The sequence below is a fragment of the Molossus molossus genome, unplaced genomic scaffold (genome assembly GCF_014108415.1).
Source record: "Molossus molossus isolate mMolMol1 unplaced genomic scaffold, mMolMol1.p scaffold_m16_p_7, whole genome shotgun sequence".
Lineage (NCBI taxonomy): Eukaryota > Metazoa > Chordata > Mammalia > Chiroptera > Molossidae > Molossus > Molossus molossus.
The window spans coordinates 112278549-112296071 of record NW_023425401.1 but is presented as its reverse complement, the minus strand read 5'-3'; the positions used below and the strand labels follow the sequence as shown (position 1 = coordinate 112296071).

At 59.8% G+C, this 17523-nt stretch overlaps 1 protein-coding gene across 1 annotated transcript in view; it reads left to right on the top strand.

Moving 5' to 3' along the window:
• Window positions 1-17523, top strand: part of PTPRN2 (protein tyrosine phosphatase receptor type N2) — a 385447-nt gene that overhangs the window by 304095 nt on the left and 63829 nt on the right. Inside the window, exon 13 of the mRNA XM_036246374.1 lies at window positions 4398-4610. Coding sequence (XP_036102267.1) covers window positions 4398-4610 — 213 coding nt within the window. The remainder of the gene's footprint in view (window positions 1-4397; window positions 4611-17523) is intronic.

The window sequence follows — 17523 nt, the reverse complement described above, 5'->3', positions numbered from 1 at the left end:
TTGGAGCCAGTTACTTAGCTGAGGAATTGCTCTGGTTAACTGTGCACAGCCTTGGGAATAGGCTACACTTTGCTACCTGTCAACAAATATTTGCTGCCATAGTTTCCTATTTGTGTGTATAGAAGGTTCTTTTTCTGCCTCTGCTCTTTCCTTTGAAACTTACCACATGGACAGCTAAAACTATTTTTTGGAGATATTTTGCCCTAACTGGCGCAGGAGATCATGCAAGGGAAGCTCATGCACCTTCCCTCTTAGTACAGATCAAAACGGTTTAAATAGGTCAGGACAATATCGGTAGATTTTGATTTCCAAGAGCACAAATTGTCTCTCTGGTCACATTTATCTGAATCACAGCTCTTGCAGTACTTCACATTCTAAATGTAAGAAGCTGCAGGTGGAGATGGTGAGTGGAAGAAGCGAACTGTACTTCCGTTTACTCTGGAGATACATCTAACCTGAGACAAAGTTGACTTAATTATTCCTGATTCTTGTAGACACGGTGCTTCTCCTGAATCTGGGAATCTAGCGTTAAGTACTTGTCTGGGTGTCTCCTCTTTCCTGGGGTCCCACCACACCCTGGGGTCCCACCCCCGTGCTCCCTGTGGGGCTTTTCTCCTGAGACTGCCTCTTCCTGCTCACCCCTACCTTGCTCCGAGGTACAGGAGGTGTCCCACTTTTCAAAGACACCTGACTGTAAATGTCAAAGTCATAAATATTTAAACATTATTTTCTTTCAATTTCAAGTCAAGACTGGCAAGATGCCTCTAATTAGTCGAGTGCACTGCAGGGCTCTGCACCAGGACTAGATTTCAAGGTGCTCAGCCTTGGGGAGCAGGGACCCTTGGGGGCGGGGCCTGAGGCCCACCCACGTCACACCTGGGCAGGAGTGCCGACCAAACGCACTTTTAAGCTATTAGCAGACTCATTTCTTTCCCCTCAGGCTCCTGGTTAGTGGGAACTGGAAGGTTGGTTTTTTCCATGAAAAGAAATAAAATAATCATAAAATTATTTAAACTCAGTCACTATGCCAAGGAGGGGAGCTCACTCTCTTTAATTTTTTTTTTAATCCTCACCCTAGGATGTTTTTCCATTGATTTTTAGGTAGAGCGGGAGGGAGGGAGGGAGGGAGGGAGAGAGAAACATTGACTGGTTGCCTCCCACACAACCCCTAGGGCCCTGGATGGAACCTACGACCCAGGCACTTGCCCTTGACCCAGAATCGAACCATTAACTCTTTGGTCCTCTCTAATGCTGAGCCAAACCGGCCAGGGCCTCAATCTCTCTATTATTATTATTATTATTATTATTAAGAATTTCTGTAAATTTTTGTTCCTTCTGGGATTCTTAGGACTTGACCTTTGGCCACCAGCACGGCCTCCCTCCTGACCTTCTATGCAGCAATTGGAACCACTGGAGGGACCCCAGGGCTGACTTTTTGGGTTCCCCCTGAGTTGTCCCTGGACCACCCAGTGCAAGTTTCCAGCGTCCCCAGCCAGGGCCTAGGACTGGAGGAGCCCGGCAGAGCCCTCCTGTCCCTCAGCATTGCCACTGGCCCCTGCTGTCCCCAGTGTCCAGACCACCTTGCCCACCGGAGACCCAATGTCTGAAGTCTCCAGCCTGAAGACCCCTCCCCTGGCTACAGGAGGGGGCTCCTCACGGGTGGCGGGGGGGGGGAGGTAAACCTGGGGAGACTCCCCCCAGCCTGGGGACCATTGTGGACCATTCTCTGCGAGAGCAGCTCAGGCCCCGCAGCGGGGAGCTGGGGAGACCATAGAAAACGGGACTCAATGGGATGAGGTCCCGGCCTCTTCCCACCCCCCCCCCCTTCTCCTGCGGGAGCGACGCGGACCCGGGGGATGGGCGGCTGGAGGGAGGGGAGGCCCCGCCAGGGCCCCGGCTCTTTGGGCGGCCTCTCTTCTTGACATTTTGCTTTGACCTTTGAGTAAATCCCGAGCGCTCCGGGCCGGGCAGGCTCCGCTCAGCTCCCGGCGGGCGGGCCGAGTGCCCCGCAGGTCAGGGTGACCGTCCCTTTCCCACGACGAGCACCGGCCGCCTGAAGCGGCCTCCGTGCCCCGGCCCAGGGCGGTCGCTGCCCCGCGCGGTCCCGGCCTCCAGCAGAGCGGGGACAGCGAGGCGCCCCTGTGCCCGGCCTTTGTCTCCCGCGCCTGCGACCCGGTCAGGTGCGCGATGCGTCGGCCTCACGCCCGGCCCTGCTCGGCCCTCGGAGCCGGGCGGTCACCCGGCGCCTGTGCGCCTCGCGTCCCGGGCAGGCGGGCTCGGACGCCCCGTTCCCGGGCACGGCCGCCCACGTGGGCGCGCGGGTCCCCCGACGCCGGGGCCGGACGCCCGGGTGGGAGCGCAGGGCCCGGCGGTCACCTGCGCGGGACGAGGGGCAAGGCCGGTCCCTCCGCGGGGCAGGGCTGCGCCCTCCGTCCGCTGCCGCCGCCTTTGTTGTCGTTCGGCTCCCGCCGCGGAGGCTCCGTGGGCGCTGCGCGCTGCGCGGTGCGGGGCGCGGGCTTCGGCCTGGAGCTCGCCCCTCGCTCAGCGGTCAGTCCCGGGCTGCGGGGCCGCCCCGTCCACGCGCGACCCCCGCGCCGGTCCTCACCCGCCGGGCCCTGAGCCTCGGGGGGGCCGGGCGACTCCCCACCGCGCGGCCAGACTCGAGAGAAGGGGGCGCACCCCTTGAACCTTTCCGACACCCCAGGGGCACGACCCGCGCCAAGCAGGGCGAGGCGGCCCCCCGCGTCCGGTTACTCGCGAGGTGGTAGCTGCGCCTCGCGGGGTGGGGACCGGAGCGGAGGCAGCGAGGGCGGGGAACGCCGCTGCCTCCCGTGTGGGTCCCCGAGTGGCCGCTCCCAGCGCCGTGCGGCGGGGAGGGAGGGGCGGTGGGGAGGGGTCTCCGTGCTCCCGGGGGGGCCCTCCGCGCGGGCCCAGCCGCTCAGCTCAGCTCCGCGCGCCTCGCGCTCCCGCCCCTCCCCTCCCCTCCCCCTGCGCCCCCTCCCCCTCCCCCGCCTCCCCTCCTCTCCCCCCTCCCCCGCCCCGCCCCCGCCCCTCCCGCAGGAGCCCCGGGCCCTCCCGGCCGCATCCCGGCAGGAAGACCCAGCGCCTTTCCTCGTTTAACCCGCGTTTTCATTAACTCAGCCCCGGCCCCGGCTAATCCGCGGCGGCGCAGGCAAAAGGAGGCTAATTAATGACCAGCTTTCCCCGTCCAGACCGGCGGTAATTGCCTTGGTGGCCTTTCTGATGACGAGATGAAACGGCCACCCGGCCTCAGAGGCCCGCGCTCGGGACGGGACCAGGATCGCTCGGGAGAGCGGAGCGGGCGGCCGCGCTCCGGGGAGGGGAGGCCGGCCAGGTGCCCTGCGGAGTCCCCGGCGCAGCCCCCGGACCGGGCGGGACCGGGACCGGGTGCGGGGCTGGCGTCCGGGGGCCTTTTTCACGGCGAAGCTGCTGAGGGCGCGCCCGCCGGTTTGGCGCGTGGAGACCAGTGAAATGCACCGAAAGGACCCCACGCCCCCCCCAGAAACAAGGACAGTTCAGTGGCCTTCGTCCCTGTGCACGGGACAGACATGAGCCCTTCAGGGGAAAGTGCCGAGGGGCCTGGTGCTGGGCCTGAGCCCCAGACGGTGGAGTCTGGGGGTGACCCCAGGGAGGAGGCCTTGGACGGCCAGCCAACAAGTGCCAGGCTGTCCCCCCAAGCGGTGACGCCAGAACCGTCCCAGGGAACTTCAGGCCACTCTCCCTCCCGCCGGCTGGGACTTCCCTGATTTTTACGGCGCCCCACCCCGCAGCCTGTGGGCTCCCCATCCAGTCCTTCCACCCCAGCAGGTGTGCCGCCCACGCGGAGGAGCCGCATTCCCCTCCCACCTGTTCAGAGAAGGAGCAGAGCCTGGCTTTACTAAGGCACCAAAGATCGCGTTTTCAGTGTGGAAATGGCCACCGTGTGGGGGGCTGTGGGGGGCGCCATGCCGCTAACTTGCTTCTGAAGAGCATTGCAGTCTGTGGCTGCTTTGAAATCACTTCTGGTTGTTTTGAGGGGTGCCGCTCCCCACGCCCTCCCGGTGTTGTACGGTGTTGTCTCCTGTTGAGCGTTACATTTTAAGCTGTGTTTGAAAAGGCTGGTGTGGCTCAGTGGTTGAGCTTCGACCCTGCACCAAGAGGTTCGATTCCTGGTCAGGGCACAGGCCCAGGCTGTGGGCCTGATCCGCAAGGGGGGTGCAGAAGGCAGCCAGTCGGCGTTCCCGCTCATCCATGTCTGCCTGTCTGTCTGTCTCTCTCTCTCCTTTCCTCTCTCTCTGAAATCAATAAAGAAAAAATATTTTTAGAAAAGGAAAGGGTGGTGTTTAGGAGCCCCTGGTTTGTTAGGTTCTAACAGGCCCCTCTCTTCTATTCTGCAGAAAAGCAAACTCAAGCTCCTGCCTCAGCAGGCCGAGCCGGAGGACTCCACCAAGTTCATGGTGCTCACCCTGCTGTCCATCGCCGCCATCGTGGGCATCCTGCTGGCCTCAGCCGTGGTCTACTGCCTGCGCCACGACTCCCACCACCGGCTCAAGGAGAAGCTCTCCGGCCTGGGGGGCGGCCCGGGCCCCGATGCCACCGCCGACTACCAGGTAAAACACGTTTCTGTTAACATGCTGCTTCCAGCTGGACAGACCGACTGTGTAGCTCGTAGCCGGCCTGCTCCCATCCCCCGCCTCGTCCATTCTCCCAGTCCCCGTGCGTTTCTGACCACAGTTTGAAGCTTCTTAGCATTCCCGTAAACACCTCTCCACCAGCGTTGTCAGGGCTGTTCCCGGACAGTCCGTGTGAGCTCCGAAAGGGGGGTGCTAATTAGAATCGAGGGGGAACGTGATGCGTTAGGATTGTCCCCTGCCTTTCTTCACTGGGCGACGATTCATGACAAGTGTCCGAGGTCCGAGATACACAGGTTGTGTGGATGCGTGAAGATGTTCCTCAAATCCCCAGCTTCCTCGGTGTCTCGTGCGGAAAGATCCCTGACCTGGCCGGTCACCACCCTCTGCTCCTGTTTGGATAAAACGGAATCTAACGCTGGAAGTGGAAACTAAGCCGAAGCCGTCTCCATGGGAACGGCCCTGCAGCTGGGGATCCAGAAGCATCAGGAACAGCAGGGAGGCAGGCGGGTTCAGCCCAAACTGGATACGGATTCACAGACATTTTGAGAGCTCCTCACCGCCACGGCCACGGCCACGGCCACGTTTCATCACGTCCCGTGATGAGCTAAGCCTTCAGTTTGAGGAGCAGCAAGAAACCGGAACATGGACAAGTTAGGGCATCTGATTTCTTTCAACATAAAATATCGTTTTACTCCAAGTGTATTCCCCACTGGGGAAAGTTAAGTAATTTACTGAATCATAGTTTTCAAAGTCTAATCAAGATATACTTGTCCGCCCTGGCCAGTGTGCTCAGTGGTTAGCACGTCGGCCCGAGCACCAAAGAGTCTCGAGTTTGATTCCTGGTCAAGGGCACGTACCTGGGTTGTAGGTTGGATTCCGGGCCCTGTTCAGGGCCCATGCGGGAGGCAGCCAGCCCATGTGTCTCTCTCACATCCGACGTTCCCCTCTCTCTCCCGCCCCTCCAGTCCCTCGAAAAGAATCAATGGAAAAAGTGTCCTTGGATGAAAATTAACCACAAAAAAGCGGAGGTACTTGTCAGAGGTCACCTCCCATTGGGCTAGCCTGTGTCTTCTCTAATCACGTGATCCTGACACGGAATATGTCTGGTAACAGGTCACATTCTATATGTTAGCTGCTGTTATTCCACCATCAGAGTTACATCGGGCGTGGGCCCTCGAGTTTTTTTGGGAAAATGCTCCCAACGGTCCTTGCAGGTCCTCTCTGAGGTCCTCCGAGCTGCCCTGGCCCCGTCCCAAGAAGGAACAAGATGAACTTATAAAACCTCTGCGCTTAAAAGGCTAGGACAGAGCCCCCCCCCCCACTTCAAGACTCTGGTCTGTGAATGGAGAAAGCCCCTACTTTTCCAGAGGGGGTCAGAAGCCTGGTCACCGCGGTCTCTTTCGTACAAAGAAAAGGCAGCTTCAAAGGTCTGGCATTTCAGTCTCGTCGCTTGGCTTGAAAGCAAAAGAAAGATCAGGTTTGAAGAAGCAGCCCGGGAAAAAAAGAATGTCGAATTTACCCAGAAATTCTATTGAGGGAGACCATCCGTGGAGGATGCTGGGTCCTCCAGGCCACGTCTGTGCGAGGACATAAATAAATCATCACCTGGCCCTCGTCTGCAAGAGGGAAGGGGCCGGTTTTAGAGAGCCCAGCTTCCTTTGATACGCTTTGAAATTCAGATATAAAATATTGATAGGACGGAACGCCTGGGCTTGTGTGCAGAAATGGCTAATTCTGCCAGACATGCAGGTTGAAAACGCATACTTAGAACGAACTGAATTTGTGATAATTAACCAGGAAAAAAAAAAAAAATCATCCCGGTGACAGCTCTAATGAATAGTATCTGTAATTAAAATCCAGCCTTTCCAGCGGAAAATTGTTTGAGTTTCTCCCAGTGACCTTTGTGCTGTTCCTCTGGGGGCATGGTGGTTAAGTTGATATTGATTTTATAATGAGCTCTGGTTTGTTTAATAAGAACCTGTAATCCCGACAATAAATGAAATGTGTGCTTTTCTTCAATCTAGATTAATAAAAAGAAAGAAAAAAAAAAAACTTTCCCCCCCAAGAAATACGATCTAGGAAAAATTTAGAAATGAAAATATTGGAAAGGCTTCTCCGGCGGGCTTGGTTCTGACATCGCCACAGAAGGCCTTTCCGGGGACTGCTCTGGACGAAGGGAGGTCTGCCCGTCACGGCTGTTCAGGGGGGAGAAGCCGGTGCCGCGCCCTTTGACTGGTTTTAGCCGAGCGGGTCGGAAGGTGAGGTCAGCGATGGCGTGACCTTTGGCTCTAAGTTTAGCTGAGTCATGTATCAAGGACCCACAGACGTGTGCCGTCAACCCTGAGCCACGCCCACCCAATCAAAACTCCACGCATAGTTTTGGGCTTCCCCAAAACTTCAGCCATCCTCAGTATCCACGGGGGAGTGATGCGAGCCCCCAATACCAGTATCCACAGACGCTCAGACGGTCGAAGACAATGCAGGCAGCCAGCCCTCGGCGTCCACGGTTTCCCACACACGAATCAGAAACACTGTTTTGGCCCAGGTTGTGTGGCTCAGTGGGTTAGAGCAGCGTCCTGATTCGCCAAGGTTGCCGGTTCGATCCCTGCTCAGGGCACATACAAGCGTCAACCAGGGAACACAGGTGTAAGTGGGGCAGCACATCCATGTTTCTCTCCGGCCTCCCCCTTTCTCTCTCGCGCGCAAATCAGTAAATAAAAAATGTTTTAACCCGGCCAGTGTGGCTCAGTGGTTGAGCAAGGACCCAGGCACCCAGCGGTTGCCGGTTCGATTCCCGGTCAGGGCACGTACCCAGGTTGTGGGCCCGATCCCCAGGGGGGGGGCGTGCAGGAGGCGGCCAGTCGAGGTTCTCTCTCATCGATGTTTCCATCTCTCCCTCCCTCTCCCTTCCTCTCTCTATATTATCAATAAAGAAAAAAAAATTAATACTGTTTTCCTCCCTGGCCAGATGGCTCAGTTGATTGGAGCATTGTCCCGTACACCAAACGTTTGTGGGTTCGATTCTCAGTCAGGGCACATACCTAGATTTCGGGTTTAATCCCCAGTCAGGGCACATTAGTTGGATGCCCCCCCAACTAATAAAAACATATCCCGGGTGAGGATTTACAGAGATACTGTTTCCATCTGTGGTTGGTTCTATCTGCGGATCTGAAACCCGGGAACAGGAAGGTCCGCTGTACAAATCCTCAAGGATATAAGTGACCTGCACAGTTCAGACCGTGATAGTCAAGGGTCAGCTGTCGTTACAAATAGAGGACATTTGCATTTGTAGATGAAGCAAGTGTTCACCAAGGATCCATAGCTCGCCCTGGCTAGAGCGGTTAGAGTGTCCGCCCGAGCACCAGGGGGTCTTGGTTCGATTCCCGGTCAAGGGCACCTACCTAGTTTGCAGGTTCAATCCCAGGCCCAGGTCATGATGCATTCGGGAGGCAAACAGTCGATGTGTCTCTCACATCAATGTTCCTCTCCTCCCTTCCACCCTCTAAAAACATCAGTGGAAAAAAATATCCTTGGGTGAGGATTAACAACAACAAAAAGAATTCCTATCCCGTGAGGGGTTTCTGTCGCTGCTGTTTGAGACCCCCCCCCCCCTTTCAAGTTTCAAAATGTATCTGAGAAGTTTTTTTTAAAATACCGCAAACCTAAAACAATAATTTCAGGAAGACGCATCTTACCGCCTCAACGCTTTGTTTTTAAATCTTCGAATTTCTGAGCTTTTCTAATTCTGTAACACGAATGAGATCACGGACAGACCTTGTCCTGCCTCATCACTGGGGTTCAGGGAGAATCGACCAGTTTAACACTCTGCTTCGTGTCATGGGGTGGTGGAGTCACTCAGCTCATTTCACGAAGTTTCTGAGAGAGAAAAGGAAGGCGTGAGTTAGGGTGGAACTGAGTGTCCTAGGAACGGCAGGACAGTAGGTCAGCTACCATCAGAATACGGGTGAATCTTTTTTATTTTTAAATGTTTTTATTGATCCCAGAGAGAGGAGGGGAGAGAAAGAGAGAAACATCAATGTGAGAGAGAAACATCCATCGGCTGCCTCCTGCACGCCCCCTACTGGGGACGAGCCCACCGGGGCATGTGCCCTGACCGGGACTCGAACCAGGACCCCTCAGTCCATGGACGACGCTCAGTCCACTGAACCACAACGGCCAGGCTGGAGCGAGTCTTTAAAGGAAAGACCAGGTGCCCTTCTGCAGGGGGACAAGGAGCGCGGGCCTCCTGAGGGACAGGGAAGGTCAGGAGAGGCACCGGCGGCCTCCGTGTGAATGGTCCCTTCTTTCTAGAAAGCCAAAGGTGGGGGGGAGGGGGCTCACGTGCCCCCACAAAGAGCACATGGCAGACACTTCTGGGGGGAGGCCCTCGTGCCACCCTTACAATACCCATCTCCTAGCCTTTGCTCCGAGGGCACAGGCAGGTGTGCAGACCCGTGTGGTTTGGGGCTTTGGCGTGTTCCCAAGGAAACCTCTGCTTAAAGCCATTTCGAAGCTGTAAGTCCAGCTGACCCTTGAACAAGCAGCCTCCCCAACCCTGTGTAGATGAAAGTCTCTGTCACTTTTGACTCCCAGAAACCTTGACTACTAACAGCCTGCCGCTGGCCAGAAGCCTCGCCAATAACAGAAACAGTTGATATAACACACATTTTGTACGTTACGTGTATCACGTATGTAGCCTTCCATGACGTAAGCTAAAGAGCAGACGCTGTCGGGGAAATTGTAAGGAAGAGAAGATGCATTTGCAGCACTTGTTGGAAAAACCCACGTAGACGTGGATGTGCCGTGGAAACCGTGGCATTCACGGGTCGGCTGTCTGTGCACACACGCATGAGGGCGGCTGTCTGTGCATGTGCACATGTGTGCCCACCTACACATGCTCTCTGAGATGTGCACAGGCCCCGGGGGATGATGGTCTTGGGGACCTTGAACGCGTGAGTGTCCCATTGCTGTGGCGCGGTCGGGCCCACGGTGTGGACGTGGTCAGGTGGCTGGAAGGCATCCTCCTCCTTCTTCTCTCCGAGTCTCTGCATCAACTGTTTGGTGGCTTTGATCACCTCGCAGTGGCGGGTTTGGTGTCCCGCCAGCCCGCCCCACCCCCGCCCCCACCCACACCAGGGCACTGACACCTGTGGAGTCTCCAACAGCTCTACTGGTTACGTGGGTCCGGACCCAGAGGGAAACAGGCAGGTGGGGGAGGGGCCACCTGTAACAGCCCCTGGGTGCCGGTCCCATTAGCGAGTGGCCATCAACGTCATGCGGACGTGCATGGGGGCTGCTGCCTGTGGGCGGTCGGACTCAGCCGGTGCCCCTGGGGCCCTGGGAGCCGCCTCTTACCTCCCGGCCAGGCCCCTGAGCCCTGCAGACGGGTCACCAGTGGCTTATTCCCCTGGGCCCTGAATGGAGGGACCCTCCTTCCCCGGGGGTTGGTGTGATCACTAGGACAGAGAGGGCGAGCGCATGGACGCCCCGGTTGAGGTGGGAAGCACAGGCGTCTCCTGAGGTTCTCGAGACCCCACCATGAGGTGGGACGTCGCTCTCTCCTCTGGCCAGCGGCCATCTCGGAATGGCCTTTCTTGGCTTTGTATTGATTGATTTGTTTATTTTTATTCCTCACCCGAGGATATTTTTCCATTTATCTTCAGACAGAGTGGGGGGGGGGGGAGAGAGAAACATCGACGTGAGAGGGACACATCGACTGGTTGCCTCCTGCTCGACCCCGGCCAGGGCCAGGGACGAACCGCAGCCCAGGTACGTGCCCTTGGGTGGAATCGAACCCCCCACTCTTTGGTCCTCAGGCGGACGCTCTAACCGCTGAGCCAAACCGGCCAGGGCTGCTTTGTGTCTAAACTTTCAGGTCCCAATCATTTCTTTGGCCGATATCCCATAAGCGGCTCCACCTTGGAGAACGGAGGGGCGCCCCTCCCTCCGGGGGGGACATCTCCTCGGCCCGAGAGTGGGCGCGGCTGACGGCAGGGTGTCCGCACGTAGAAGTCTCTCCGGACGTTCAAGGGCCAGTGGGCTTTGCGAGTGTCTGCGTCTCGTTTCGTCCACTGGAAGCCGGGCTCCGAGGGCGGGGGCTTGGCTGGTCTTCCTGTGCCCCGAGATCCGGAGAGGGGAGGTCGCTGTGGGTGAACCGCAGCCGGGCCGCCATGGAGGAGGGGACCAGGTGTGCCCCAGCATTCCCAGGGCCTGCGTCCCCCCAGTCGGGCTCAGAGGGCCGACCTCGGGGCCAGCAGCTTGGCCGGGCGACCTCCACGGAGTCTTCCGGACGCCTCTCCGCTGGGAGCCAGAGTGTTCTGGAAGGTGTGCGTTTGTAGTGTGTGTTTCTCATGCCTCCTACGTTTTCAAACGTGCCGTTTCCGAAAGCAGTGGCCACAGGCTGTTCCCCGGTTTCCATGCAACCTGACAGCTCCCGAGACGTGGGAACATCTCCCAGAGGGGGCGGCAGGATCTGAGCACAGCAGCCTCCCCGTCGCACGGGAACAGGCCGGACCCCGTGGGCCATCAGACCGTCCAGCTGTCTGGGAGGCAGGATGGGGCCTGAGCCGCGACCCCGGGCGCCGGCCGCAGCGGGTGACAGAGCCGACCTGGGCTGGCGGGTCGCCCACGGGCAGGGCAGAGCCTCCTCTGACCCGGGTCTGGGCCCCCCAGTCTCTCTCTGCGTGGCCAGAGGGGCTGGGGTGGCCTTGAGGACAGTCCCACGTGTCCGCTTAGTTCATAGCATCTCCTAGGCGAGGCGTTGGCCATAAAACTGCGCCAGCCGTGCCCTGGCCCACGTGGGTCAGCGGTTAGAGCGTCGGCCTGTGGACCCGGGAGTCCCGGTCCGATTCCGGCCAAGGTCGTGTACCCCGGTGGCGGTTCGTCCCTGGCCCCAGTCGGGGTCGGGCGGGAGGCAGCCAGTTGCTGCGTCTCTCACAAGGACGTTTCTCTCCCCCCTCCAACTCTGTCTAAAGAGAAATGGAAAGAATATCCTCAGGTGAGGCCGGGAAACAACTGTCACCCATGACTGAGCGGCCCCAGCTCAGCGGGAATCGTAAGGCGGCCGTGGGACCCCACGGGGGGTCAGGCCACGTGGACTCACACAGGACGGACCCTCGCAGTTGGGGGCCGTGGGGAGGACACTCCCAGTGGGAGGAGGACGGGCCCCCAGAGCTGTGAGGCTGCGAGAGTGGACACTGGAGGCAGGAGGTGGCCCTGAGGCCCGGCTGAGGTCCAGGGCGGGTCCCTCTCCGTGTCGCTGTAGGAACCCAGTGGGGACCAGTGTCGGGCCCCCCATCCCACCCAGTCGTCCATCTTCCTGCTCTTCCCTCTTCACATTCCTTTCTCCTGGCCAGTGGCTCAGTGGACGGAGCGCCAGCCCAGGGACTGAGAGGTCCCGGGTTCGATTCCCGGTCAGGGCACATGCCCCGGTTGTGGGCCAAGCTCCTCCTTGTGCCCCCCCAAAGTGGAAGGGAAAGGCCTGAAGGTCAGTCAAGGTCATGGAGGTGTCTGGGCATCTCAGATCTAAACTGTACCCGAGGCCTGGTGTCTGGGTGGTCGCGGGTGCTCGGAGGAGACGTATTCCCCCGACGGCGTGGGTCCTGCTGTCCCCCCCTCTCCACGTCCTTCCTCACACGGGCTCTCTCCTGGGAGCCCCAATTCCAAACCAGACTTAGGACCAAGTACCTGCAAAGCAGGCACGGACTTCCAGGGAGAGCGGACACCGCGGCTGTCCTGGGAGCGCAGACGCTCTGAGGCAGGTGTTGGAGGAGGGACCGTGTGCCGGGCTGTGTGGCCACCTCTCCGGGACGAGGTCAGATGAGTCACCCCGAGGACCGGTGCCCGCAGTGGGGAGGGCCAGAGGGCTGAAGCCGAGGGCACCTGTGGGGAGGATCGCTCACACCCGGCCCTGCCCAGGTGTCACGTCCGACAGGGCGAAGCCGGGGCGGAGGAGGGACAGGAGTGGGTGCCGGGCAGTTGGACCGAGACCAACTGTGGGGGGACCTGAGCCGCTCGAAATGACGAGGGCCCCGGGAGGAGGTGCTCAGGAGAGCAGGGCGAGTGTCAGGTGCGAACTCAACACGGACTGAGGGGGTAGGAGGAGAGGGGTTCAGGGGGGCAGGTCACTGGGGCTGAGGGGGCCCAGAGGGAGGGAGAGCCTCCTCTGAGTGCAGCAGACCCAGAGACGGGCCCCCAGGTCCGGGGCTCATCGCAGCCACTGCAGGCCCGTGTCCGCGGGCGGGCGAGCACCAGGGCCTGGAGTCCAGGGACGGCCCAAGCCTGCTGCTGAGCCTCCCACAATGTGCACGGGTTCCCGCGCCCAAGACACCGGCCGCCCACTTCAGTGCGGGCCCTCGCTGGGCACTGAGGGGCGCTCCGCGCCCAGGGGTGCTGTCTGCAGTGACGTGCGGGGGCCTGTCAGAAACAGGGGCCGCCCCCAGCACAGCACGCCCTGGCAGCACGGTGGTGAGAAACGACGGGGGTGGAATGAGGGGTGATGGCTCCGTCATGGGGGGCACAGCCGTCGGGCGGTTACAGGGAGCGAAAGCCGCTCAGAAAGCAAATTCACAGTCAGACCCAGGAGTCAGACGAGGGGCGTTAAGATGAGGGGCTGGACCAGCAGACCCCACGTGAGACCCCGGGTGCAGAGTGGCCCCGTGGTCTGGCCAACCTCCTGCCCAGGGACGAAACTGACCCTGACGTCCCTTGACCTTGACGCCCACGTCCCATCGGTGTGGAGTTCTCCGCGACCCTGGGCCCCGAAACCTGCTGCCCCCTTCCCACCCCGGGGCCGCGGCTCTGGGTGTGGAGTCCTGCCCGAGGACGCGCACGTGTGGGGCCCCAGCGCGGTGCTTGCTGGGCCGGTACCTGTGTCGGCCTGTGTGGAGTGTGGGTCCCCCTTGGAGAGCCTCGGGAAGCCTGGTGGCCGAACTCAGCACCGGCCCAGCAAGTCTCTGTCCAGAAGGCTTATTTCTTCCAATGACAGAAAGAACTTTATTTTACATGAGACTTCACACTGTGATAAGTGTGTGATAGAGACAAGCAGCCCTGTGATGGTCCACAGGGGGCCCGAGGTGGTCCAGGAGGGCTTCTCGGAGGAGGTGAGCAGGGCCCTGAGGAAGAGAAAGAACCGGAGGTGGGGGCGTCAGGCAGGAGAGCGTGGAGCCAGGAGCATGCGTGTCGCCAAGCACAGAGCAGTCTTGGAGCCGAGGTCACGCCGGGGAGGACGGGAGCATCGGGGGAAACTGAGCCCAGGTCGGAGGGTTTTCACCCAAGTCCGGGAGCTAGCCTGAGCTGTTTCTGTTGTGGGTCCGTCTGCGCCCACCTGGGCTTGTGAGCATCACCGTCACTCCTTCAGGAACGTAACAGTCGCGACGTTTTTGTGACATTAGAAATGCTACCTGGTAAGGTTTCTCTTCCCCACTAATTAACAGTTCTTAGACTTTGATGCTAAAATACCGAACTCTGCCTCCGGGCCTCCGCTTTGGGAGAACTCCATCGGTGAGGAGGGTCGCCTAGCTGGTCTTCTCTATGAGAAACGCAAGATATTCAGACAAATCCTCTCCCTGGGACGGTGTCGGGTGTGAAGAGTATTCTCGCAAGGATTTTGAGTGTAGACAGTAATGCAACCAGCAGAATGAGGAGTCTGGGTGCATCTGTGAGGCTGGTCACTGGGAAAAGGGAGGTTCACAACCATCCTATTACCCAGCCAGGCTGCCTACTCTGAAATGCTCGGTTTTGAGTGGTGTCTGAGGCCTGTGGGCTCCAAACCCAGGGTCACACTCGGATTGACTTCATGTCTAATCGCAAATCAATGAGAACAGTTTATGGGGTAAGTTCTAGGAGTGTTAACATGCACACAGGTCGTCAGTATCAATACGTAGCCGGATGAAAATCCTCTCCTGAGCTCTGGCGGGTGTGGCTCAGTGGTTGGAGCGTCAGCCCACACACCAAAGGGTCTCGGGTTCGATTCCTGGCCAAGGGCACGTACCTGGGTTGCAGGTTCAATCAATCCCCCGCCCTGGTTGGGGCGGGTGCAGGAGGCAACCAGTGGATGTGTCTCTCACATCGATGTTTCTCCCTCCCCGCCCTCCCTCTCCCTCTCTCCAAAAATCAATGAGAAAAATATCCTTGGGTGAGGATTAACCAACCAACAAAAAAATCCCATAATATGTAAAAGGGTCGGATGTGCTCTACAGGGAAGCATTTCGTCACTTTGGTTTTCTGTAAGACAGAGAGGTGGACGCACAGCCGGCAGCGAACAGACCGGGGATCACACCTTGCGCCGACCCTGGAGCACAGACTCCCCCAGGAGCGGGAGGCCCTGTGTGGGAGGGAATCCAGAGGTTCATGACGCGAACTCACAGTAACAACCTGAACCTCTCCGGCCGCCTCTCCCCTCCCCCGCTTTGGTCCGCACATTCTCGGAGAAGGAGAATCCTGGGAGGTCAGTCCTGGCCGGGGACTGTTGGCTGGAACGTCATCGTGTCACGAACACCGAAAGGTGTGGATTCGACCGCCGGTCCGGGCACACACCTAGTTTCAGGTTCTACCCCCCACTGGGGCACAGACGGGAGGAAATCGATGTTTCCCTCTCTCCCCCTCTTCCTCTCTGTCTACAATCAATAAGTATATCGGGCGAGGATACGAATGTACTGGGAATTCAGGGGCAGGTCAGTGTGGATGCGAAATCGGAGGGGAACCAGGGAGCACCTCTGTTGGTTCCTTTCAAACTGTTTCTCTTCTGACCCTGGACCCTGCACCCCCCACCCCACCCCCAAGCTTCAGGAGACGGATTCTCCGCGAGGCAGCAAAGCGGAGCCGTCCTGTGGCCCCCCACCAGCCGGTGAGCGGTGTCCCACCTTCTGGTCCCTCGGGGCCCTCTCCTCACCCCACCCTCCCAGCCCCAGAGCCCACCTGCCACAGCCCTCGCTCCCAGAACGCAGGGCAGTCCCGTCCACGCTCAGCGCGAGTCCTTCTCCGTGGTGGGTGACGGGTGGTAGAAACTGACCGGCCTTGCAGGGCCTCACGGCAGAGAGACAGAGACGAGGAGGGACTGGCTTGCGTCCCCCCGGCCGGGCTCCCGAGGCCCCCAGACCCTCCAGGCCTCAGTCGCCGTTCAGATCCACTTCCGATGGGATAATTGGACCCCAAAATGATGGGCAGTTTCTGGAAACACAGAGGCAGCTGCTTGGGGACCTCCCCGCCCAGCGTGCCCAGACCTCCGCCACCCCCACTCCAGCCCTGCCCCCGGCTTTGACTCGCCGGCTGCCGGGTGGAGAGCTGAGGGCACCTGCCGCGCTGCTGGCTGGGCCCCGGCGGCCTGGACCCTCCCACGCTGCGTGGTGTCCGCACCTGGGTACTGGGCGCCCCGTCCGCCAGCCAGCAGACCTCACACCCTCCACGGTGCCCCGCCAGCCAGGGCGGCCTGTAGCTCTAAACCCCAGGGCCCTCGTCCTGCCTTGTCCTACCTGTCCAGCCTGGGGCCACTTCAGCACCTTCGTGTGTGGAGTCACTTGTTCATCAGCCCTGGCCCAGGCGGACCTGGATTGTCCCTGCCCCCCCCCGCCCCAGTTCCCTGCAAGACCAGATCGGGTTACGGCACCCAGCAGGGGGGCCTTCTGGGATCCGCCTCCCACGCCCATAGCCTCCGGCGCCCCGAGGCTGAGGTGAACCTGGGCGCTGTGGACGTTGACCACAGGACGCGTCAGTGAGGAAGGCAGAGGCGAACGGAGGTTCTTGTAGAAACAACTGCTCGTCACGGTCCGGGCCGGGCGTGGCCCCTCTGAGGAGGGACGAGGACTCAGCAGCTGGGACACGGGGCAGGAAGGCTTGCCGTGGGCGCAGCACTGGCTGGGGACACCGAGCGGATCCCCGAACTTCGAAAGCGTCGCTGCCTTTGTGGGAACTCTGGGGCTTCATTTTGGGGTTGAGTCAGCAGCCACAGGAGCCCCGGAACTTGGGTCTCAGAGTCGGGGGCACCTGCAGGGAACACCCGGAATTCCCCAGGGCTGCAGACCAGCCAGCCCTGTGCGTCCAGACCCGGCCTCCACGGGCACCTGGTCCTCAGGGACCCGTGTTGACCGTGGGTTAGAGGGTCATCGAGATGCTGCGGCTCCTTCCTGTCAGCAGCTCCGTCCAGTTTCATCCCCACGCTCTTGGGGAGCAGCGGGAACGGAGAGAGTGAGTGTCCTTGGTCCCCAGTGGGTCCCTGGGGTTCCGCTGAGGCCCATCGGGTGCATTTTGGGTGCGGCTGAGCTAAATAATGCTCCTTCCGGGCCCAGCTTGAGTCAGATGCCAGCCGCAGATTGGGCGAGACTGTGCCAGGCTTCTGCTCCGTAGACCCGCGTGGGATGACGACGCTTCAGACTGTCGCCTTGGGGGTTCCAAGTGGCGGGGAGCAGCCCTCACCTGTTGGAGGAGGAAGCCAAGTCTTTGGTAGCAGGACCGGGTTCCGGCTCCCCCAGCAGCACGTCCTGCCTGCCAGGGGCCTGGTGGTCGCTGCCCAGCGTGGGGGCACCCGGGGCTGCCGCTGACCTGCACCGTAGTGAGCCGCTAAGAAGATGGAGAACAAACGAAAATGACCTCTGTCCCAGGTTCGGGTGGTGAGGCGCAGCCAAGGTGGACGCAGCCAGGACGGCGCAGCCCGGACCAGCAGAGCCGGCGGGTGAGGGGCTCCCGCAGGACGGACGCCGGTGCAGCCAGGGCAGGGAGGCAGCTTCTCCCCACCCCGCGGGCTCTCGGTGCAGAAGAGTGGGAAACTGTGTGCACGTCTTCAGCTAACGTATGTCTATATCGTTACGTTTTATTTTGAGAAAACATCTTGCAAACGGGAAAATGACTCACCACTGCTGGTAAACAGTGTTGATCACGGAGCCGGTCAGTGAGG